The sequence below is a fragment of the Parasteatoda tepidariorum genome, chromosome 4 (assembly GCF_043381705.1).
Source record: "Parasteatoda tepidariorum isolate YZ-2023 chromosome 4, CAS_Ptep_4.0, whole genome shotgun sequence".
NCBI classification, from domain to species: domain Eukaryota; kingdom Metazoa; phylum Arthropoda; class Arachnida; order Araneae; family Theridiidae; genus Parasteatoda; species Parasteatoda tepidariorum.
Window position 1 is genome coordinate 75,618,786 of NC_092207.1, and position 25,680 is coordinate 75,644,465.

At 26.7% G+C, this 25,680-nt stretch overlaps 1 protein-coding gene across 1 annotated transcript; it reads right to left on the minus strand.

The window, feature by feature from the left end:
• Positions 1-904: 904 nt before the first annotated feature.
• Positions 905-25,680, minus strand: LOC107437853 (uncharacterized). The gene is made up of 22 exons (XM_071180385.1): positions 25,545-25,680; positions 20,811-20,884; positions 17,171-17,229; positions 15,879-15,943; positions 15,469-15,486; positions 15,269-15,360; positions 14,368-14,421; positions 13,877-13,955; positions 13,690-13,771; positions 12,239-12,442; positions 12,087-12,150; positions 11,022-11,195; positions 10,086-10,189; positions 9,846-9,882; positions 9,416-9,729; positions 9,264-9,327; positions 8,199-8,372; positions 7,230-7,320; positions 6,782-6,923; positions 5,169-5,313; positions 3,780-3,863; positions 905-1,310 (listed from the first exon to the last, which is right to left on the minus strand). The coding sequence occupies exons 1-22, from the start codon at positions 25,678-25,680 to the stop codon at positions 1,164-1,166; spliced, it is 2,403 nt and encodes an 800-aa protein (XP_071036486.1). The 3' UTR covers positions 905-1,163.

The following is a 25,680-nucleotide window of genomic DNA, read 5'->3' on the forward strand; positions in this document are numbered from 1 at the left end:
TTTTTGTTTAAGAAATTTACTGACTGATCAAATCAATTTATTGAAGAAAAAAAACTATATTTTCGGTCTATAAACTTTTAACTTCTTAAATTAAACAAATAAGAATTTGCAGTTCACTTTTTAATGAGTATTTTAAGAATAATCTCTTGAAAATCCATAGAACTGTTTTTATTTGTTATATGTTTCAGTTTTTAGATTTTTTTTATTTTTAGATTCAGTTTTTAGATAATCTTTCGAAAATCCACAGAACTTTTTTTATTTGTTATATGTTTCAGTTTTTAGATTATTTTTTTTTAGATTCAGTTTTTAGATAATCTTTTGAAAATCCACAGTACTGTTGTTATTTGTTATATGTTTCAGTTTTTAGACTATTTTTTTAAGATTAAGTTTTTAGATAATTTTTTAAAAATCCATAATACAGTTTTTATTTGTTATATGCTTCAGTTTTTAGATTATTTTTTTTATGTCCAAAAATTACTAACCACTACTTATTATATGAAGAAAAAAATCACCCACATGTAGGACAAGTCACAAAACAAGATACATTTAACAGAAGCCTGTATGTAAAATAATACAACATATTTTAGCCTTAATTGTAGTATTGCTAATACTGTTAATAAAAATATACAAATATCGATTGGTAACACATCTTTTTTTCAGAATTTCAAATTCAAGACCAATAAAAAGAGAATGTAATGGTGTAATAAGATAATGATCACGATAATAGCTAGATATAAAATGGGACTTTACAATGAAAGCTCAGAAAATTTCCACCTTCAACAGTTCATAGATATTTTCCTTTTATGAATCAGCAAAAGCACACGAATTAATGCTAATATATTAAAAGTTATTTGCATAATTTAATATATATTTCCTTTGTTATGAAAGTTCAACTTGTTTAATAAAAAAAAAAAATAAACGTAACAAGAAAATCTAAAAACAAGAGTGGAAACTCTTGGCGTGCGCAACAAAACAACTAAAAATCTGTGTGCGTTTCTTTTTCACGTCCATCAACACATTAAAAAAAAAAACCCATATGAGATGTCAAATGATTTCCAAACACTCACTGTTAATGTTCTCAATGATGAAAAGTTTATGGAAACAATCTCAGATCTTTATAGTATGTAATGACAATGAATTCCTCAAATAATTCTGAAGTAGTCCTAGGAATTAGAATTTTGAAGGCACATTTTGGCAGCACATTCAACTGACTCTTCTATGCTGTCAAATACCGGGATACCAGCACGGGTTGCAAGATCAGATAAATATACACGGCCTCTGTTGTAATCCTTGACAGCTTGTTCAGAAAGCTACAGGGAAAAAATTATTTTCATTACTTTTTTTATGTAGCTAGTTATACAGGGTTAAATAAGAAAATGCTTTGTTTATTTTTGTGCCACAATAAAATTATACAAAAGGATGAAAATGTCTAATATTTCTCATTGATTTAATTTTTAAGATTATACTAACATCAATAAGCATCTAAAACTAAGTCACGGTGGATGGCTGATAATAATTCTCGACTTGTACCGACCACAGTGCTGATCTAACACATCCTCAGTGGTAGACAGGTCATGGGTTAGAATCCCGTTGCCATTGAGCTAACTTTAGGACATTTTTAGTGGTTTTCCTATCCGTGTAACGCAATAGAGGGCTATAGTTCCAAAATTAGAAGGCTATCGGGTGGACTGGCAAATGCCGGTCATAAAATAAAGTTTAAAAAAATATCTAAAGCTGCTATTCAAGAGCTAAAGTGGTTAAAAAGATATGGGTTATTCCATATGAGGAGGGCAATCTCAGAAATTAATTTTCGTAAATAAGTGTACTAGTCAAACAAATTTCTGAGTCATACACTAAAAAGTTAAACTTTTAATTTAAAGGAAAACAACATATTTGGAAAAAAAACTTAGATTTGAATTTAGCTTGTATTTAAATACCAAATTTTGCTGCTACCTATAATTTTAAATTTTTTGAAGGAACTTTTGAGTTATTTCAAAATAAATTTCATAGCCATTATTTTGCTTATATTTGAAATATTGCACATTTGAATAAATCAATTTTTACTTCTAAAGAATTTAGGTAAGTTAAAACTTCATAATTTTTCAGACAAGTGGTCCTTTATTTTTAAAGTCCAAAACAGTATGTTTTGATAAATAAAAATATATAATTTTAAATTATTGATAAAAAATTATGTTTGATTTTTTTTCCTACATGCTAATCTATAAGTCTTGTTAAATTATTTGTTTCTAATTTAAATTGAAAGAAATTAAGAAATGCTTTTAAAAATATCATTTTTTTTTTTATGATACAACAATATTTATGCCTAAAATAAAGATAAAATCTTAATTTATAACAAGTTTTGCTAATGCAAATTTACACTCCAATTTTCCTTATTCAGAAATAAAATAAAAAATTTTAATGCAGCATGGTAAATATGAGCCTTGTATACTCATTTTACCCAAATTGGAACATTACAAAATACTTCAAAAATTTTTTTGCAAAAAGTTCCTTTTTGTGAATAATTATGAATATAGTGTAAAATGTAGTATGTAGTAAGATACAATTTTGTGAATGAGTTTGTTATTTATTTCAATGCCCTATTTGTTTGGCTAAGGATCACAATTTGAATTCAATAGGAAATGAATAGCAGCAATTAATTGCAAAATTCTAAATGAGTAAAGAACTTAACATCTGTGATAATTATGTATATACTTCAGTGTGTATACATCATTATTAAATTACTGAAACTTTTTGAGAAAAATATCTNTCCGGTTTTTTGGTTTTCCGGTTTTCTGATTTCCGGATAACGGGTTCTGTACTGTACAACAATATTTATGCCTAAAACAAAGATAAAATCTTAATTTATAACAAGTTTTGCTAATGCAAATTTACACTCTAATTTTCCTTATTCAGAAATAATAAAAAAATTTTTTAATGCAGCATGATAAATATGAGCCTTGTATACCCATTTTACCCAAATTGGAACATTACAAAATACTTCAAAAAATTTTTTGCAAAAAGTTCCTTTTTGTGAATAATTATGAATATAGTGTAAAATGTAGTATGTAGTAAGATACAATTTTGTGAATGAGTTTGTTATTTATTTCAATGCCCTATTTGTTTGGCTAAGGACCACAATTTGAATTCAATAGGAAATGAATAGCAGCAATTAATTGCAAAATTCTAAATAAGTAAAAAACTTAACATCTGTGATAATTATGTATATACTTCAGTGTGTATACATCATTATTAAATTACTGAAACTTTTTGAGAAAAATATCTCTTTATAAACATTCAAATTCTTAACATTTACTTTACCTTAACACAATAATCAATTATATATATTAACTTATGAAGAAAACAAAAATTACTGCTTAAAAGTATCTTAAATAATTACATAATTAAATTATTTATGTTGTCTTGCACATCTATCATAATATATAGATAAGTAAGTTTTTGCAGATAGAAAATAAATGTAATTTTCTGCAACTACTTAACTTTTTTCATCGAACATTTAACTCTTACAGAATGTTAGATCTAGACGCTATAAGATTATTTTCTACTATTTCTAAAATTTAACCAGCTAATGACTTTGGCAAAATAGAAAGAAACAAAACATTTGATACTTCATATTTTGATAACAAAGAATGCATGGCATGAACAATGATTGAGAAGCTAAAAAGGTGGATATATTAAACCTTGATTGATATTTTTAAAGTATTCACACAAATTTAACATCATATTTAGAATGCATGTACATTTAATACTAAATCAATTACCTTTTCTCCATCAATTTCAGTGCCGTCTTCAATGTACTGAATGCATAAAACTACTTGGCACATCAAACCAACATAATGAGCAGCCTAAAAAAAGACACTTTTGTTTAATAATAGAAATTCAAATAAAAGTCAATTGCATAAGAATTAACTCATAAAAGGTGAGAAATATTTTTGTAACAGAATCTATAATTTATAACATAAAGGACAGGGATAGCCTGGTTGCCAGGGCGCTGGATTAACGCTCGTGAGAACGGGATGATTTAAAATCTAGCCGACCGAATACTCCCCCTGTTGTAAATGGTGACTGGTGCATGCTATATCTGTTGGGTTACAAAGGTGATGGGAAACAAATTGTATCTCTGGAGGTATTGAATTGGAGATTAATCATTCTCTGGTTCAGGACAGAATTATGATCAGTGAATGGATGTAAGAATGGGTTTACCCTATAAACAGGTGTGACAGAAGTCAAATTCTCGGCCACAGATGGTGCCACTGAGTAACAAGAACAATTGCACCCCTTGCCTTAATGGCGTACGACAGCAGCAACATAACTGAATGGGTGATGATTCTAAATGATATTTTATTAAATTTGAAGATATTAGATTTTAAGTTAATACACTAACAATTGGAAATTAAGATTATGCCTCTCATTTGTCGGTTGCATTATAGATTTCCAATTAACGAAATCTCTTACACTGATTTAAACAGTGCACACCACAGTGTTTGCATTCCTGGAGTTTTAATTTGAAATAAAAAAAGAGACTTTTCAATGTCTCTTTTTTCTATTATATATTTCTTTAACCCACTGGCAGTTTAACAATCTGACAAAATCGAGAGAAATATTATAAACATTAATTTCAATAATTGAATAGAATCTTAGACATATGATCAGAATTTATTAGGACAAAATGGTCAAGTATATACTGATAACCAATAACTTGTATAAAGAAGAGAACTAAGAAAATATTAAATATGTGAATAAAAAAAGATAAATATCATGAGTAAAATAAAATGTTGACTTTTTTTTTTATTTTTCGCTCCATAAATCTATTATATTTTTCTTCAACCCACTAGCAGTTTAACAATCGTACAAAATCGAGAGAATGTTACTCCCAAATACACTATTTCCCTATCTAATAACATGGAAAAACCGGCTATGCTATGAGGAGAAGACTGCTGGTTAAAATACGACTTTATAAGTTCAGAACCGTCATTTGGTCAAATAAATCTGTTATATATACCATCAGCCTACTTTGAGATTAACTATGAAGCATTTACAAACATCAAAATAAATGATCTTAACTTAAAAAAGCTAATAGTGTCAAATAAAATAAGATTAGTTGATTAATATCAACAGACAGAATCCAAAAAATATGAAATGAAACGTACAACAATCATGTCTGCCAAAGATCTGGAATCTTTGCTGATGACAAACAACAAAACTTGGCTATTTTCCATGTTTGTTATTTCCATTGGTATTAATCTTTCACTCCAGATACCATCCTGAGGTATGAAGTAGGTAAGTCCTTGCTTTCTGAAAAAACAAATGAATAAATAATTAAATGATAATAAATTGCAACAAGTTTTTACCATGCTTAAGTTCAATTTTTTGGGACAAAGATCAGTGCTAAAATTCGCAGTACACTCATTTACTTTTTTTATAAATTTACTCATTACAAATTTTTACTTCAAGAATTTCAATTTGATTATTTCGAAATTTAGAGAATTTTAAAATATTCAAATAAACTGAAGATTATTTAGAATTTTTTTTTCAAAATAATAAAAATTATTATTAAAAAAATCAATAAAATATACAAGCAAATGATGCGAACGATGATAAATGGTCTCAGTGTGAAAAATCTCAGAATAAAAAAAAAAAATGCTTCAGTGCATAATTTTAATTATTATGCTCTTAGAAAACCACGCAAAATGTGTAAACCTTATTTTTAAATATTTGTAGTTCAACAGATTGGAAACAATAAGTTACTTAAAGACACATTAGATTATACTCGAAAAGGAAAATTTTAAAACTAAATGCTAAACAACTAAGGATCATCAAGTTTTAAGAACCTTTACCAACAAAAAAGAAGAAAACCAACAAAGGCCAATAAATATCGCTCCCTCCGTAATTAAACTGTTTGAACTATTTTGATGTGAAAGAAGAGAATTAGTTGAAAATGCAAATGTATCATCCTTATTGGTTTTTTCATTGTCATAGTTAATGGTCATCTTACATATATATATTGTTGGTTCAAAATTAAAACGAAAACATAATACGCTCTCCTGAAAAGTAGTGATTTGCAGAAGTGTCATTTCAATTTTGAACCAGCGATATATTCTTATATGAGATATTCAAGATTAAAGTTAATTATTATAATTAAATTAAGATACAAATTTGCAGAAAATCCTTCTATCTATACAATTTCAGACAATTTGAAATTTAATATAATTTTCAGAGTACAAATTCTGTTTATATCTGTAGTGATTGGCTCACCACTGGAGGGCGTGTTAATTACTAACCGTATTAAAGAATTAAGATAAAAGTAATTGAAGAGGAGCCGGCGCGCTAGGCTGGTCTTTCCTCTAACAGAGCATATTTATATATATCTGTATTTTGGCCGCTGAGGGCCCTTATGATTTCATAATTGATTTGTTTTAAATATTAATAAATAGATTTTTGTTGCTGCTACGTTAGTGGATATCTTTCGAAAGGGATAATACACCTTACAATATCTAAAAATATATAAAATCTTATTTTAAATTTAAGCTAACATTTTAATTAATTTTGTTTTGGTCACAATTCCTAGTATTCTTTTTGGCATTTTATAATTTGGATAATTTGGATAGAAGAAAACTAATAAAATAGATCCATACAGTTTCTACAATTAGTCAGTAATGATAAACATAAGCACAGACATAGTATGAAATCTCTCTAATACATGAACTAAGACACAGTATTTCGATTTAAATAGATAATATAAATTTTTCTATTGTGAAATTACTTTAATAATGGAATAGCTATATCTTCTCGCCATGTGGAAGATCTTCTTGTTCCTCCCAGATATATATCTCGGTACGTAGTCTCATATATAATGTCATGGCTACTATTTTTATCATCGAGTCTTGTTTCAGGACGAACCCAATCTAAAATAGTTAGACAACATATGAACAAACTGAATAAACAATAAAAGTACAAACAGCTGCTTCAGTACAACAATAGAACTAATTTGTAACGATCACATAAAATAATCAGAACAGAACATTTAAACAGAAACACAAACTATTTACTAATTAAATAGTAGCTTATTTTTTCCATTATTTTTAAACAACAAGGTATAGAAAACATGTTTTTAAAATCAGAGATTTGAACTTTTTTCAAAATGTAATTTTATAAATCCATAATATAATATAAAAATATGAAAAAAAGTGATAATTATATAAAAGACTTACCCACAAGTTTGGCTAAAGGAGTTAAAACTGAACACAAAATATCTGAAGCTTTGTTCTTCAAAGCAGATAAATTAGGAAACTGACTATCAGCCTAAAATCAAAGTTTTAATAGGAATTAGTTATTTAATAACATGAAAGCATAAAAAACAAATTTGATAGTTTAAGCTTACATATAGGAAACAAGTTTTCAAAATAAATTTAATAATAGTACTATTTTTAAAAATTACTTTTTATGAATGCGTATGCAATAAAAAAGCAGAAAAAAAACTTTTGTAATAATTTACAGTCTATTTAAGTTAAAATTGAAAAAAAAATTTTTATAAGACAAATAAAATTTTCATTTTCATTTTTTTCCTTCAAATAATTTAAGATGATGAAATGCCAATAACAGACTCAAGATTTTGAGAACTAATATTTATACTTCTAAAGCAAGAAAAAAAAATAGACTTATACTTTCTTGGAGTAGTTTTTATATGTAACTAAGCATATTATAACAATTAATTTGCTTATTTATGGCTTTATTTTCAAATGTAACAGTTGAAAGATTCTATTTTTACAACCTTTATGGGTTAAAGACCAGCCTGGAATTAAAAAAATTTTAGAATATTTTATTAATAAGCAAATAGTTTGCAGTAGCTTTTCAAATTCTTTGGGAATTTTTTAGAATTCTAAATAATATTGTATGCTTAATATTGCTAGAAGAAAAATTATTTACTAATTTCTAAATTTTGTAACCAACTTTTCAAAATCTTTAGATTAAAATTTGATTACAACAATTTTTATTGTTTCTTTTATGCATGATATATTTTAAATCCTATATTTTTTAAAGAATTTTGAGCCGTATTATATAAATATTTACACATTTAAAAAAAAAAAAAATTCTAATTATAAAAGATCAAATAATATCAAATCATAATGTTAAATACACCAAGCATGAAAGACTAAAATATCAAATGGTATTAAAATTACCTGTTTTCTAAATTCCGTCATAATACAACAAAACTGGTTAAAATCAATTAAACAATTGTCAAAAGCTTCATCGTTTAGATCATCTGTGCAGGAGTGCTTATGCTGATTTACTATAGATTTTAAACTATCCATATGCATTTCTTTATCTGTGAGTATTTTGTAAGCCATGCAAACCTAAAATAAAGAAAGAGAAACTGAGTTTAGAATTTCAAACTAACTGAAATAAAAAATTATCTGTATGTTTTTGGTAAATTACATTAAACTACACTTCGATAAATTACAAAATCGATAAATTATCTTAGATTTGGAGATATATATTGTGCCCCTTTGAGGTGGAATATGTACATAATATTATGTATCACATTATAATTGTTCAGTTTATCTATCTTATTTTAGCATTCATGCTTAATTAATATTAAGATATTTTTTCTTAATATCAAGGAACACTATCAATAAATTATTTAAAATTATTTTCTATTAAGCCTGATAACAAGTACTACAAGTGATGAACAAAAATTTAATTCTACATGAAAATATTATAAAATAAAGATGTGCAAACATTGAAAAATTAATGACAATGTATAGGAAATATTAATATGCAGTATACCAATATGCAACTATATACAGGGTAAGGATAGCCAAAAATTTACATTTTTTGAATCCTTGTTAAAAATAGATTTAAAAAAATAACAGGTGCAAATCCGAAGTCACAAATTAATATTTACAAATTAATATTTACATTTAATATATACACATATATTATTATATTTCTAGATATTAATAATATTTATTTATTAATATCTAAAAATATCAAAACCTGCTTTATTGATGGAGGAAACAGAAAGGTGAAAAGTGATCACTAGAAACACCTTCAAGTTTCATTAGTCAATCCAACAGGCTTTTGTTATTTTCAAAGATTTTTGCTTTTTCCTTGCTTAAATATTAATTTGTGACATGGATTCTATAGTATGTTAAAAGCAGCAATTACAGAACACTCTGCATATTTCTATAATAGGTCTATTGTGTTAAAATGTAAAATCAAAGCCATTTCTTGTCTATACTTACATCTTTCAAAGTGATGACGCCACGATTGTCACAGTCTAAATCATCAAATACTTCACGTAATTTTCTGGAGAAAAAAAAATAGTTTTGTTTAATATAAGAAGATTCATTAGTTGTAACAGATTAATGATGAAGGTTTAAAGAGAATAAATTACATCAATTTATCTCCAATTTGAATGTATGCCATTTTCACCGGTTGAGCAGCATCCTCAATTGTAAGATCTTGGGGTTTGATATTCTTCTTAAGAATTGTAGCTGTGCACTGAACAGCGTGGTGTATGTTATCAAATACCGGGATTCCTTGCCGTTCTACCAGGTCCTGAAGATATCGCTGCCCTTGTTGTAAGTCTTTAAACTCTCTGAAAATAGAAAACAGAGATATTTTAATATTTCTCAAAACGGAGGAAAATAAATTAACTGAAAAACTGTGTTTAGGAATTAGGTGAGATTTAGAGATGCAAAAAAAAATCTTCAACGAAAGGGAAAAATATTATTTAGCTAATTATGATGGGTTATTTATCTATTTCCTTGTAATATCATTAACACATTGAGTGCCATGTCAGTCAGCAGTTCTTGACACTAAACGAACTGTTTAGTCCTCGGTAACAGACATGATATAAAACTAAACAATTTATATTGTTTTAAGTCATTAATGAAAATTTATTTAAAATTAATTTAATTTTTATTTATTACAATTCAAATTTTAATTTACTTTAATCTGTTAGAATCTGTTTACTTCAATTTGTTAGTATCTTCTTTATGACATATTCGAGTCTTCATATTGTTGAACTTACTTACTTACTGTTGACACAACTTAAACNTTACATAAAAGACTTACCCACAAGTTTGGCTAAAGGAGTTAAAACTGAACACAAAATATCTGAAGCTTTGTTCTTCAAAGCAGATAAATTAGGAAACTGACTATCAGCCTAAAATCAAAGTTTTAATAGGAATTAGTTATTTAATAACATGAAAGCATAAAAAACAAATTTGATAGTTTAAGCTTACATATAGGAAACAGTTTTCAAAATAAATTTAATAATAGTACTTTTTTTAAAAATTACTTTTTGTGAATGTGTAGGCAATAAAAAAGCAGAAATTTTTTTTTGTAATAAAAAACAAATAAAAATTTCATTTTCATTTTTTTTCCTTTAAATAATTTAAGATGATGAAATGTCAATAACAGACTCAAGGTTTTGAGAGCTAATATTTATATATTTAAAGCAAGAAAATAAATAGACTTATACTTTCTTGGAGTAGTTTTTATATGTAACTAAGTATATTATAACAATTAATTTGCTTATTTATGGCTTTATTTTCAAATTCAACAGTTGAAAGATTCTATTTTTACAACCTTTATGGGTTAAAAGATCAGCGTGGAATAAATAAATTTTAAAATATCTTATTTATAAGCAAATAATTTGCAGTAGCTTTTCAATTTCTTTGGGAATTTTTTAGAATTCTAAATAATATTGTATGCTTAATATCGTTAGAAGAAAAATTTTTTGCTAATTTCTAAATTTTGTAACCAACTTTTCAAAATCTTTAGATTAAAATTTGATCACAACAATTTTTATTGTTTTTTTATGCATAATATATTTTACACCCTATACTTCTTAAGTAATTTTGAGCTGTATTATATAAATATTTACAAAAAATTTTTAAAAAAATTTTTAATTATAAAAGAGCAAATAATATTAAATTATTATGTTAAATACACCAAGCATGAAAGATTAAAATATCAAATGGTATTAAAATTACCTGTTTTCTAAATTCTGTCATAATACAACAAAACTGGTTAAAATCAATTAAACAATTATCAAAAGCTTCATCGTTTAGCTCATTTGTGCAGGAGTGTTTATGCTGATTTACTATAGATTTTAAACTATCCATATGCATTTCTTTATCTGTGAGTATCTTGTAAGCCATGCAAACCTAAAATAAAGAAAGAGAAACTGAGTTTAGAATTTCAAATTAATTGAAATAAAAATTTATCCGTGTGTTTTTGGTAAATTACATTAAACTACACTTCAATAAATTACAAAATCGATAAATTATATTAGATTTGGAGAAAAAAATATTGTGCCCCTTTGAGGTGGAATATGTACATAATATTATGTATCCCATTATAACTGTTCAGTTTATCTATCTTATTTTAGCATTCATGTTTAATTAATATTAGGATATTTTTTCTTAATATCAAGGAACACTATGAGTAAATTATTTAAAATCATTTTCTATTAAGCTTGATAACAAATACTACAAGTGATGAACAAAAATTTAATTCTACAGGAATATATTATAAAAAAATGTGCAAACATTGAAAAATTATTGAAAATGTATAGGAAATATTAATATGCAGTATTCCAATATATACTTATATACAGTTTAAGGACAGACAAAAATTTACATTTTTCGAAACCTTGTTATAAATAGATTTTTAAAAAAAAAACAGATGCAAATCCGAAGGCACAAATTAATATTTACACAAAGAAAAAAAATGAACATACTATCAAATCACCACTGACGAAGGCTGATTTAAAAATATCAAAACCTGTTTTATTGATGGGGGAAACAGAAGGGTGAAAAGTGATCACTAGAAACATCTTCAAGTTTCATTAGTCAATCCAACAGGGTTTTGATATTTTCAAAGATTTACTCACTCGTGATTAGACAACACTTGCCGGGTTTTTCCTTGCTTAAATATCAATTTGCGACATGGGTTCTATAGTATGTTAAAAGCAGTCATAACAGAACACTCTGCATATTTCAATAATAGGTCTATTGTGGTGAAATGTAAAATCAAAACCACTTGTCTATACTTACATCTTTCAAAGTGATGACGCCACGATTGTCACAGTCTAAATCATCAAATACTTCACGTAGTTTTCTGGAGAAAAAAAAAATATTTTGTTTAACATAAGAAGATTCATTTGTTGTAACAGATTAATGATAAATGTTAAAAGAGAATAAATTACATCAATTTATCTCCAATTTGAATGTATGCCATTTTCACCGGTTGAGCAGCATCCTCAATTGTAAGATCTTGGGGTTTGATATTCTTCTTAAGAATTGTAGCTGTACACTGAACAGCGTGGTGTATGTTATCAAATACCGGGATTCCTTGCCGTTCTACCAGGTCCTGAAGATATCGCTGCCCTTGTTGTAAGTCTTTAAACTCTCTGAAAATAGAAAACAGAGATATTTTAATATTTCTCAAAACGGAGGAAAATAAATTAACTGAAAAACTGTGTTTAGGAATTAGGTGAGATTTAGAGATGCAAAAAAAAATCTTCAACGAAAGGGAAAAATATTATTTAGCTAATTATGATGGGTTATTTATCTATTTCCTTGTAATATCATTAACACATTGAGTGCCATGTCAGTCAGCAGTTCTTGACACTAAACGAACTGTTTAGTCCTCGGTAACAGACATGATATAAAACTAAACAATTTATATTGTTTTAAGTCATTAATGAAAATTTATTTAAAATTAATTTAATTTTTATTTATTACAATTCAAATTTTAATTTACTTTAATCTGTTAGAATCTGTTTACTTCAATTTGTTAGTATCTTCTTTATGACATATTCGAGTCTTCATATTGTTGAACTTACTTACTTACTGTTGACACAACTTAAACACTTATTTTAAAAAAATTTCACACAAACATAGTAAAATAAAACTTATGAATAATCTTGTCATTTCCTTTTTTGAGTTTTTCCATATTTATTTTATTGCTGATTCAGGATACTTAATTTCTACTCTGATTAACTCATTTTTATTTTATTTTACAATTTATTCATAAAAGTGTTTCATTTTTCTAATTATAAGCAAATTACAACAAAACTTTTTCAACATTATAGCGTTTTAGTTGTATTCAAAGTAAAACAATTGCTATTTTTTAAGTCCACCTAACAAATAATTTTCTAAGCTTTAAATACAATTTATTAAAACTAAATAAAGAAAAAAAACTTTTCCTGTTTCCTATTTAGTGCTATTGAATTCTTTAGTACATAAGCATCAATTTTGCATTAAATTTTTCATACAGGTGTTAATTACAAAATTCTTTTTAAACATTTGACTACAGAACATGTGGAATTTTCTAGAATATTAAGCTTTCTATTTTAAGGATATTAAAATTTTGTCAAGTAGATCAAAAATAAAAGTTGCAAGAGTGTTTGTGTGTGAGTAGCTGAACACATTAATCATATCTTTACAGTAGTGTTTTTCTTTAAATGTTATCTTGATCATTTGTCAAAATTAAAAAATAAAATGTATGAATTTAAGCCTTTACATTTTTTTACTTATTTCTTGATTAAATGAACACAATTTAACAGCATTTAAGCCTTCCAAAAAATCAGCATTAGCATACAATAGCTAATATCATTATACATTTATTTTAAAAAGACATAAATATAATGCTTACTTTTCAGTGATTTTTTCTCCCATAACAACAGATCCAGGTTTTTCAAATTCATGCACAACAAGCATAAGTTTTCTTTGAGTTCCTGAATAACAACAACAGATTCATATTATTAATTAAAACTAAATGAAAAAAAGAAAACTAAATCTTTAAAACGAGTGTAAATGCAACTGAGAACTTTTTAACCTACCAGCAACTTGGGCAGCTTCAATCATGGAGGCTACAGATCTAGTTTGATTATCAATAACGAAAAACATAACTTCAGCATTCTGAAAAAAATAAATAAGAAATTTTTAATAAACAAAATTATAACTGAAATGTTATAGTAAAAATTTATCTAAATAATAAAAATTAATTAAAGCAATAAAAAATACAATGCTTGAAAATAAAGCTAAACAACATGAATCAAACAGGACAAATTAAGAACTTTCCTCATTGTTGAAACACTAATGTTATAGCACTGAGGGATTTTCTTAATTATATAATTAAAACTATAGTATGTGGGTTGTTGTTGCTTTATATGTGTTTGACTCACATTGCCTAGCTTTATTTTCATAGAATATTATTTATTTCCAATAAATAATAAACTAAATATGTCATTTATTTCTGCTCAGTGTACCCTTTCTTCATTTGGATACAATATTTGTTTAAAGTTCACAAGTAGCAAAATAATCAACTAACCTGTTTGGCTTGATTTTCAAGTTCTATTAGTTGAGGGCCCCATTCAGCCACTTGCTAAAGATAAAAGATAAAAAAAGCTTGTAAAATTCTAAAAATATTTAAAACTTACATGAGCTAATGATGCTACGATTTAGCAAACTCTTTTTAAAATATAAATATTAAACACATACTCCCATCGTTTTATACATTAAAAAAACTGATACATTCAATTAACTACTTGGCATAGGCTAAATACATAAGATAATTGAAACTGACAAATATTGGTCAATACTAAATTTCAATTGCTGTTAGAATTAAGCATTGTTTGATATATTTATAGTACAGATTTTTGTTAGAAAGAATAATGAATATTTTTATTTTAATGAAAGCTTCTTCCTAAGTTGAGTTAACAAATTTTATATAATCTACGAATACATTGAGAACAGAAGAGAATAAGTATTTATTTCTTAAAAAATACAAAGTAAGAACTCATAACTATAACAATAATCACAAGAAAAGTTGTGTTTATTGGGCATTTCTTAATGCATTAGCACAACTCAACAGAAAATTAACAAGATTCTTATTCATTCTATATTTTTGTTATAGTATAATAAAAATTTAAATCTATTTTAATTCATTGAAACAGATAATTCTTGTGTTTTTAAACATTATCTCAATAGCCAAGTGCTTTGCAAAATGGAAATTTTTCTCAATACAAAACTTTTTCTTTGTAAAACAGGCCTTAGGTCGTCTTCAAGCATTGCAAATGCTTAATCTGTTAATAGCATCTCACAAATCACTCTTAAAAGTGAAATTATAGTATTATAAAACTCCTTGCATTGAACTATTTTGATGAATATATCAACACTATTTTGACAATAATAAAGATGCTTAAAAAGGAATAATAAGAATAAATACTTACAGGATTATAATATGAAATCTTGAGTGATTTAAATGTTGGTATGGCAATGTCTTTTCTCCATGTAGTAGGATTACAGGAGCCACCAAGAAATACTAAAAGTATAAAAGAGTGAATTAATCAAACTGTATTTAATTGAAAAATTTTAATAAAAATTTTAGATTTGTTATTTTGTTCCTAAAAATACTTTAAAGAAAACTTACCTTGATATTTTGATGAACCTGAAATTAGAAAAAAACATTTTTTAATTAAAAAGTAAGAAAAAAGATCAGTTTTTAAAATAAAAGATTACTACTTGATTTGTTTTTATTAAATAAATAAACATAAATTTAAAATATTTTTTACAACGTAAGTTATATTTTGATGTATATAATTACAAAGAAAATGCAGAAATTAATTTTAGTCAATGAATTTCAGTATTGGAAATAAAAGATCTAAGATTTATTAAAAATGATTATTTTGTGTTAAAAACCAATAATTAAACATAGAATTTTTTTTTAAATTGGCACTTCTGTGAAACAAAAGCTTTGTTTTGCGAATAGATCAAAATTGATATAAAAAATTAAAAACTAATTTTAAAAATAGAATGAAAGTAACTGAAAAAATAGCTTACGTTGTGGGACAGTATTTCTCCTTCTCAATCGTTTTGTTTTGGACAAAGGTGTAGGGCGAGGAATTCTAGAATAAAAAATTAATGTTAATGCAAGATTAAAAAACATACTCAAAAAACTTTTTTTTAAACCATTTAATATTCCAAATACATTGTAATAGATATTTTACAGATATATTTTTATCAACAAAAATATATTTAATATTTTGTGTTGTTAACATGCTTTTTAATTTCAGAAATTTAAAGTTACGATTAAAATTTTAAGAAATTAAAAAAACATTTTAATTAATACTAAAAAAAAAGAATTATTTTTTAAGGTACTTTACTTTGAAGAGAGAAATATTTTTAAAGCAAAATATGCATTATCCAAGTATTAAAAGAATAAATTCAAGAACATAAAACTTGAAAGAAATAGTTTTCAAATACAGTAGCAGGAAACTTAACAAGATGATTAGGTGATATTTTAATTATTGAAATTTCTNCCATCTTTGCTCTGATGGCACTGGCAGAAAAAAAAAAATATATATATATATATTTTTTTAAATTTAAGCATTTAAAAATTGGTTATTTTCACAACATCAAAATTGTTTAAAGAAATGACATAAATTACATATAACATTTCCTAATTAAATAATGTGTGAACAAAATTTATTTTTTTCAAAAATACTGCAGTTAATTTTAATTTGTTTTCCATCAGGTAATAAAAAATACATAAATTCCTTTTTGGCCAGCATTTAAATTAAAGCCCTTTTTAATTATACACAAATTGGGTAATTCAAAAATGATTTTAAACTTACTATAACACATTTATTTTAGTTCTAGCGCAAGCAATGTGTTTTTAATACATTTAGTGTTATTCACTTTTATCAAAACTGCTTACATAAAAAATTAAGATTTTAAGTGATTTCTGCAATTTTAAAATAAATTATTACTTAAAATTTTTTAAAAACCAAACATTAAAATGTAAGAATTTATTTTTTTTGCACGATTTGTCAGATGATTATACAGTAATTTGATTTACTTTTGATTATCTAAATAAAAAACTATTTTAGTTTTAAAAAAAAGAGGACATAGAAAGGTAGATAAAAATAAATTTTTTATAGTAATATTAATTGTTTTTCCTAACGGATTTAATTATAAATAAATAAATAATCATATAACATATTGAATTAAAAAGTGGCTCTGTATTAACGAATTTATTGAAATAAAAAAGTGCAGATTTTAAAATAAAAGTATTGAAAGCAGATTAATAAGGAATTATTACTTTTTTAAATAATGTTGTTATACAAGCTTACCTTGTGATGATGAAGGAAATATATCCATATCGTGAAAAGAGTGAGGTACAACTTGTGAACTCATTTTATTTAATGAGTCTGCTCTTTCAGTCCATATGAGAAACAGCTTGCTACATTGACACAAAAAAGATGAAATTCAGATGAAATTTATATAAAACGACTTATATAACAATAAATTACAGTAGAAAATTATTGTCATAATTAAGGGTTTCCTTCAGACAAAAAAGGGATTCAATTTCCTCTACTTCAACCAATAAAGGCTATTTATATGAAAGCAATATATTTATTTATTAAGTAGCTAATTAAAATTTTTTAATATTTGTCTTGTCTGATTTTATTCCTTGAAATGTATTATATCGAACCTATTAGCGGAAATCTTAAGTCAAAAATATTTCTAAAACTTGAGAAAATTTTCAAAATATTTAACATTTTAAAAAATTAAATTCGTTTAATAGGCTCACTAGAACATATTTCAAAGAATTAAAAGAAACAAAAAAATTACGAAATTTCAATTATTTCCATAATAATTAAGAACAATGCGATCATATAATTCTCCGTAAGTTTACACAGATTTGAATCCCTTTTCTGATTAAAGTGGAGACAAAGGGAGAAAAAAAACCCACCAATATCTACTAATTAATTCAATTTCAATGTAACTAAATTTTAATTAAGTTAAAAAAGGCTATAGTTTATTGTACAAATATATTGTGAGATGTTATTGAACTAAGCAACTATACAATAAAAATAATTAAATTACTAATGTAATAAAAAATTATATAACTCTTCTTTTTAAATTTTTTTTCTTAGTTTAATTTTTTTATCTTTTTCCTTGATTTTTATACATTTTAAGAGTTTATGTTAGAATAAATGACTTAAAATTACTGTGTCTCTAAACAGCGACATTTATTATTGTGTATAAGAGGAAATTATATGAATAATTTATTCCAAATGAAATTTCCAATTAATACTGAAATGAGTATGAATCAAATCGTAATATATACAAACCAAAGTTATTTATTATTTTTAATCACCTATTATGAATCTATATTACTATTCAAATTTTAAAAATGCACATTTATCATAAATCATAAAATAAATTAAAGATGACACAAAAATATTCTTACGCAAATGCATCAAATGAAAATTGAACGCAAGATGACATATTGACATGAGGATATGACAAAAAGAAATCCATTGTCATAAATGATACTGGCAGTACAGGATAGCGAGTAAATGAAAGCACGTTATAAAGTTATCACAAGTAAAATTCATAAAAGGTATAATAAAAAAAAGTATTTTTTGTTTTTTTATTTTTTTAAAATAAATAAATAACAAGTATAAAAACCGTCGTCACCGCTTCATTTTTATTCGGATCATAAAGTCGGATGATCGAACATATTTCATCTTTATAGTAAAAAATTATCGCACACTATTAATTTACATATTACGGTTTGAGAGAATCGACCAATGAGAAGGATGGTAGTAATCGTTATTGTATTTCATTATCAAACTTATTATTTTTATTTTATTTTTTTAATTCATTTCTTATCAGGATGAAAAGAACTTTCGAAATTCGGAAATGTGACGTCACTTTTTTTTTTCTGTCTTTTCCTCACGTCAGTAGGACAGAGGTAGGCTGTTGATGTTCAAAAATAAAATTGTATAATAATAATCATTTACGTTCTTTTTCTCCCAAAATAAAATATTTCTAAGGCAACGACTTTTTAAATTATTATTATTATTATTATTTTTTTTTTTGGGGGGGGGGNTTATTTTTTTTGGGGGGGGGGGATATGTGAAAATGCTACAATACAATCTAAAGTTAAAGAATAGGTTTTTTAGATGGAAATTATAAAATTAATAGCTATAAAGTTATAATAAAGCTTTATCAGAAAAGAAACGTAGTGAGAAAATTTTCAGAAGCCTTAATCATACTGAAACATAAATCTTTAATAAGTTATCGAATTTAAATATTGTTTTTTTAACTTTTATTCATAGTGTTTTCATTCTCTTTTTTCAAAAATAGCGCTGTTATCTGAATTAGTTTTCGATATTGGATAAGTTAAACGTCACTACCGTTGTGTGCCAGGAAAACAACATTTTTGGTTTCGTACTTTTAAGTTATGGCCAATTTAGTTTGTTACAGACATTCTTTGATAGATACTTTAGATTGTCATATCGAAAAACTGCAGTTCATCGCTTTAGGCAGTAGCTATGTAATGAATACAATGTTATCTATCACTGTCTTACGAAATTAAGTTATATTACTTAAGCTAAAAATATGTATTTTATAAAATGTATTTTCGTATTGCGTATTTGTATGTCATATATCTATGCGTATTTTCTAATTTAAAATAGCCAGGATGAGAATTTTGTCCCCCCCCCTCCATCTAATGTAGCTTGCAAACTTTGGGAGATAAGTTATTTAAATTATTTATATTATCATTAGAGCTAGAGCGTTTAGAAAAACTCCAAGACATGTGTTAGAAATATATGTAAGAAAATAAACACTTGCTTTTTGTAACTATATGCTTGCTAAACTTTCTAAGATTTTTATACTTAGAGGGGTGTGTGAAGCCTTATCTTTCTTTTTCATACGTCCCTAAATTAGAACATAATCGTGTTTTTTTTTTCCATATTCTTTCTCACAATTTTTTTTTTGAGGTATACGGTCACATTATATTTTATTTAAAAATATGCCAAAAAAACACGATTAAAAAGTTACAGAATAAAGTCGTCATAAACTACCTATTATTTCTTCAAATAAAATTAGAAATTTTGGAATTAAATTAAAATTTAGAAGGACAGAATTTTTTTTGCTGGAACTTTTTAATTGAAATAAGAGAAAAAAGTTTAAAGTGAAAACTTATATTTAATGGATGCTCGTCATATTTAGACAATGACGAAGAAAATTAATGAATTTAAAACAAAAATAACAAGTGAGAAAATTTCTAGGGTACAAAGAGAATGATGAGTCGATTTAGTTCAGAACAATTAGTTGCGATGATAAAAAGTAATAACCAGAAGAAGGAAATATAATATAAATATTAGCTTTTTCATTTTTTTCTTCTTTTGGTTTAAAATATTAAACGAAAAAAATTCTATCGTTCAACGTTCAGAGGCTATTTATATAAGCTCTCTAAAAATCTTAATGCATATCATAGGTAGTAGTTTATTTAAGTCGTACTAGAACTGCCCAATGAGCTATTGGCGACGGTTCTTGGAAGTTTCCGTGTGAATGATCCGAAGACATGTCATCACAATTTTGATCCTCTTCAGATGGTATGACTTCTCAGCTTTGGTAGCACGCGAAGTCAAGAACTTTACGATTGAACGGTTTCCAGAGGACCAATGCCTGGGGCCTTCGGTTCCCTCGCAGTCTGATCAAAATGGTCAACCAAACACTGACCGCAACCATTGATACTTGACTTCTGTGATCTACTGGGAACCGTGTGTAGATAATAGGAAACCTATACACGCAAAATACAAAAAAAAAAAAAAAAAAAAAAAAAAAAAAAAAAAAAAAAAAAAAAAAAAAAAAAANGGGGGGGCGTTACATTTAATGCTTTCAATATACATAATAAATAATCAAAACAAAAATAAAATGTCTATAACAAAAAATAAGGAAGTGAGAACTTACCGTGTGAATTCTCCATAGGTGGATATGGACATGATGCAGCTGCGAGCCCACCCAACCACGACGATGGTTTTGCCCTACAACACAAAATATAAAATAAGTACATATTTCTAACAAAATGTGTTTTTCAATAAATATATCGTTAGTAATGTGTCCTCATGACACTAAATTTATCGAAACAACAATAATAAACATTTGTGGTAATTAAATTTTAAAAACTTATTAAAGGAAATGGTATCAAATGTAACACGGAATCTTGATATTTAATTTTCATTTCTTCTTTTTCAACGCATTTTTAGGTGCTGGATTCAAAGATGATGTTTATTCTAAAGCCTCCAGCCGAATGGTTTTTAGGAAATTAAAAAAAAAAAAAAACCTTTTGCTTGGTTTAATTACTATTTTCACAAAACGCTGTATTTGACACGACAGTTCCCAGTTTGGAATGATACGCGTTTATAAATAATTTGTCGTACACAGCAGTAAAATATAGGTTTGGAGAATTTCAGTCTGATTTCTAATGTGTTAACAAGCAATATGGAATTAAGAAATTATAAAATCAAAATAGAATTAAGAAAATATTTAAGCGCAGTGGCGTGCTGAGAGGGGTGAAGGTGGTTAGTAAATGCAATATTGAAGAGAGTATCGAATCAACGATTAAATTATATTGAAACTTTTAAAAATTTGTTTTTATGAGATTAAATTTTTTAACAGGTTAATATTTGGTTCAAGCAAAATTTTTCACGAAGTTAAAAGTGATTAAGTTTTAGATAAGATAATGTTAATAGTGAAGTCATTGCAATTTAATGGAAATCGATCGATTATAAATCGATCTTTACTTCCAATTTTTATAACTATTATTAGACATTTTTTATTAAAAATTAAATTGGCTTTCATATTTCTGCAATGATTATAATTCTTTTCTTTCAGGGGCATCCAACATAACCTCTAATCGGAAAAGTTTAGACATCCAAACGCCTCAGCGAGCCATTATTTAAATGCGATTTATTCGGATAAACAAAAATCCATAAAGAAAAAGTTTTTATTTTTTTAAATGTGATTCACGTGATTATTCCCACCCCTATACTTTACAAAAAAAAAAAAAAAAAAAAAAAAAAAAAAAAAAAAAAAAAAAAAANAAAAAAAAAAAAAAAAAAAAAGAAGAGGGTAAACGATTTTGAAATTAACGGGTGTACAACATGTAGCTTATTATTGCGCATGATTGGTCTGTGGGGGCCTCCCATTTTCTAGTAAAATATGATATAAATACGTAATTTGTACTCTCGAAAAAATGTTGCGATTTTGTTTTTAACTTATGACAAGAAATTTTGAAAAAACCTTAAAAATTATGTCATTTTAAAACACACAATGCAATGCAGAAATATTTTTTTTTTAAATTTTTAAGCGAAATATTAAAAGAAAAAGGTAAAGGATGAAAAAAGAAAGAAAACTAATTAAATCATCTATCTGAAGGAGGAAGTTCAAAATCTGCAATAATTTAGTTTTATTAACAAAGGAAACATCAGCAACCCTCTTAATTTTTTATTTGAAATATACATTTTTTTCTCTTCTTCAACTTATAATATAAACTTAAATTACTTGTCGTATAGACAGGAGCAAGGACATTCAAATATTTTTTATTATCTCGATTTCATTTAATTTAATTTTTATGCGTTTAAAAAAATAAATAAATTTTAAAAAAAATTATGTACAGGTCTACATTTTTGGCGATTTTTCGTTCCGCCCAAAAAAGTACCAGATTTAAAGCTACTCAATTTATTTTACCGCGTCTTTTGATTAGTCAAATGAATTGAGGTTCGGACAAGGTATAAATAATTTATAATTGACTCTTAACTTATACTTCGTGGAAACGCTAAGCCTAAATTATATTCAAGTATTCCTCTCATGAAAAAATTAATGCACCCACACATGTTTCGTGACCTAGATTTAAATTTTGTTTATACACAAGAATATTTCGGTTCAAAACAATTAAATCAATCGGCAGTGGATTAAATGTTTTTATTTTTTTATAAATCGAGACTACGTGCTATCGCGAAATACGAAAACGAAACACGGTGAGGGCGTAATATCACATGCGATGCTAAGTTGGGAAATATAGATAAAACAGAAACGAAAACACGTATTAGTGGCGTACAATTAAAAATCAGTCTAACTAGTTGTAGTTAACATGCGGTTTCTTGGTATTTGTACTAAATTAATTGTATTTGTATTAAATGAAAGCACGTGTAATGCTTTTAAATTAAATAAACGAGTGTAAGGAAAATACAAATGATGACCATTCTGAAGAAAGAACACCGAGACCAAAATCAAATATTTCCATTAAACCTTTTTTTTCCTTCCCCGCTGCTCACGTTTCTAATAAAACACGTTGTTCTGTACATGGTGGAGAGATAAGAAACAGATAAGTAGTAATTACATATTTGTCTGACGCTAATCTATTTGATTCGGTAATTCGATAGAAATCCATAAGTAGACAGAATCCGATTTATATCCATTCTTTTTACAGCCAACCCGATTCTGAGTTTACGATTATCAAAGTTCAACTCCGTAGCCCTGTAATTCTGAGCCTAATCCAGAAGACAATGGAACTCATGGATCAAGCATTTTATTTTATTTTATAACCGTCGTTGAACAGCCGACCCAATTTCATGGGTTTACGACTACTTACGTTCAACTCCGTAGCCTTGTAATTTTGAACCAATCCAGAAGACAAGGAAACTCCTGGATCAGTACCCCCAGAGGTATTGATTTGTTGTGGGAACATGGAGGACTTTGAGACTCGACAGATTTAACTTGCATCAGTCACCATTTACTACACGGGGAGTCTTCGGCCGGCGAGGATCGAACCCACGACCTCTTGGATATGGGCCCAGCGCCCTACCGACCAGGCTATCCCTGCCCTATGGATCAAGCATTGAAAAAAAACTAGCCTTCGTGGATGAATATTTGATAGAACCAACCCGCATTTGAGTTACATGGAAAGAAAAAAAACCCGAAACTCTCGCACGGTTAACCCGATGGCAAGATGATTAAAACACACGAAGATTCATTCTACTACTGAGAATATTTTATATCAGCACTGCGGTCAGAGCAAGCCGAAATCAGATTTCGTATCGACCAGTCAAAGCTGGGATGCGAACCTGGGTCACCTGCATCTCATAGGGTGGCGAGTGTTCCATCCCCTGAGCCACCGCGGCTCTGTGACAATTTTAACTTGCAGAGAGATGTGAAATGTGAACACATCTAATTTCTTATAAATATCAAGAAACGACACGCTATAGATAAATTGTAATATAAACTAATTTATAAACTAGTTTTTAATTAGTTTATATAACAATATACAGTACTGTGTTAGTGTATATGCTATTTTTTCTTTACATTTAAAAATAATAATAGTTTTAAAAATAAAAACTAATACGTTCGGAGAACCTAACGAAGCAAATTAGTTGTAGAGTTATAATAAAGATGGCCATCATGTGAATCAGTAAGTTCAAAAGATAAATGCGAATGTGAATAAGTAGCTGTTTTTTTAATTTTATTTATTTATTATTATTACATATATTTTTGTGTGTGTGTGCTCAGATCAGAGATAGAAAAACCGCCGTTGTACCGAAATAAAACTGTTTTTCACATTAAAAGTATCAATCATTGTTTGAGTGTTACTCATTAACACTATGCTCCACTACGAAATCTATAATTACTTAAGATAAGTTTCACATCTAAAAAACGAAATAATTATTTTCTTTAGATAGTTACATATTTTGATAATTCCTATTATCATAATTTAATAAATTTTCGAACGTTTTTAAAAGTAAAGAATAAATTTCAAAGTTTGGCTTTTGAAAGATAAAATTAAAAACATGAGGGAAGTTAAACTTAGAACTTTACTAGAATTGGATAGTTATAGTCTGGAGTAAAAAAGAATTTCAATATTTAGAAAAAGTATAAATTAAAAAAAAAGTTAGACTGAACTGCGAGATTGTAAAAGATGATGATCATGATGATAACGTAAGATCGAACAGCACCTTACAATTTTGATTACATCACGATGACGTAATTCTGTGATCCCATATGAACGAAAGAATTTCTTGATAAATTAAAGTAAAAATAATTACGAAGATTGCATCACTTTTACAATGAACATGCATGTTTTAGACATAGAATAAACATTAACAAAGATTTTTAATTTCATTTTAACGTTTCAAACAACAATAGCTTGCTTGATAAGGACCGAATTTCAGTGTATTGGCCGACAGTTTTGAAAGCATTTGTTATAAAAGCACCGCTAATAGCTTTTTTATGCTAAAAACATTTTAAAAAAAGATTAACTAAAAACTGTCACCGAGTTGTTACACTTATGATATGACACATTTGTTAACGAGTTGGAAAAAAAAATGTTGCGCAATTTTAAGAAATGTCTTCATCTTTATTGGACGTTAAGAATTACAAGTTATAACTTGATATACTTCTTTTTCCTTTGAGCAGAAAATTTATAAGTGGTAAAACTATCACGTACAAGTTTCTTATTTTGTGTGAAGGGGGGAAGACAAATAATTTTGCTACGAAATTTATTTGCTTCTTTAAGAAAACGAACTATATAGGCTATTCCAGGAGGTTGATATAAACAAATACATTAAAATAAGTCGCTTAAAGCTTGCGGGTGTCACATCTGCCAAATAGACCCTACTTTCTTGACATATAAGATATTCAATTACAAACCAATGGGAACTAGAGTTAGAGGTAGGCCTAAAATCAGATGGCTTGACTGTGTGGAAGAAGATTTTAAAATCCTCAGAATTACTAACTGGAGAACAATCGCAAAGAAGGAAGGCTCTGGCCCACAAAGGGAAGTCAT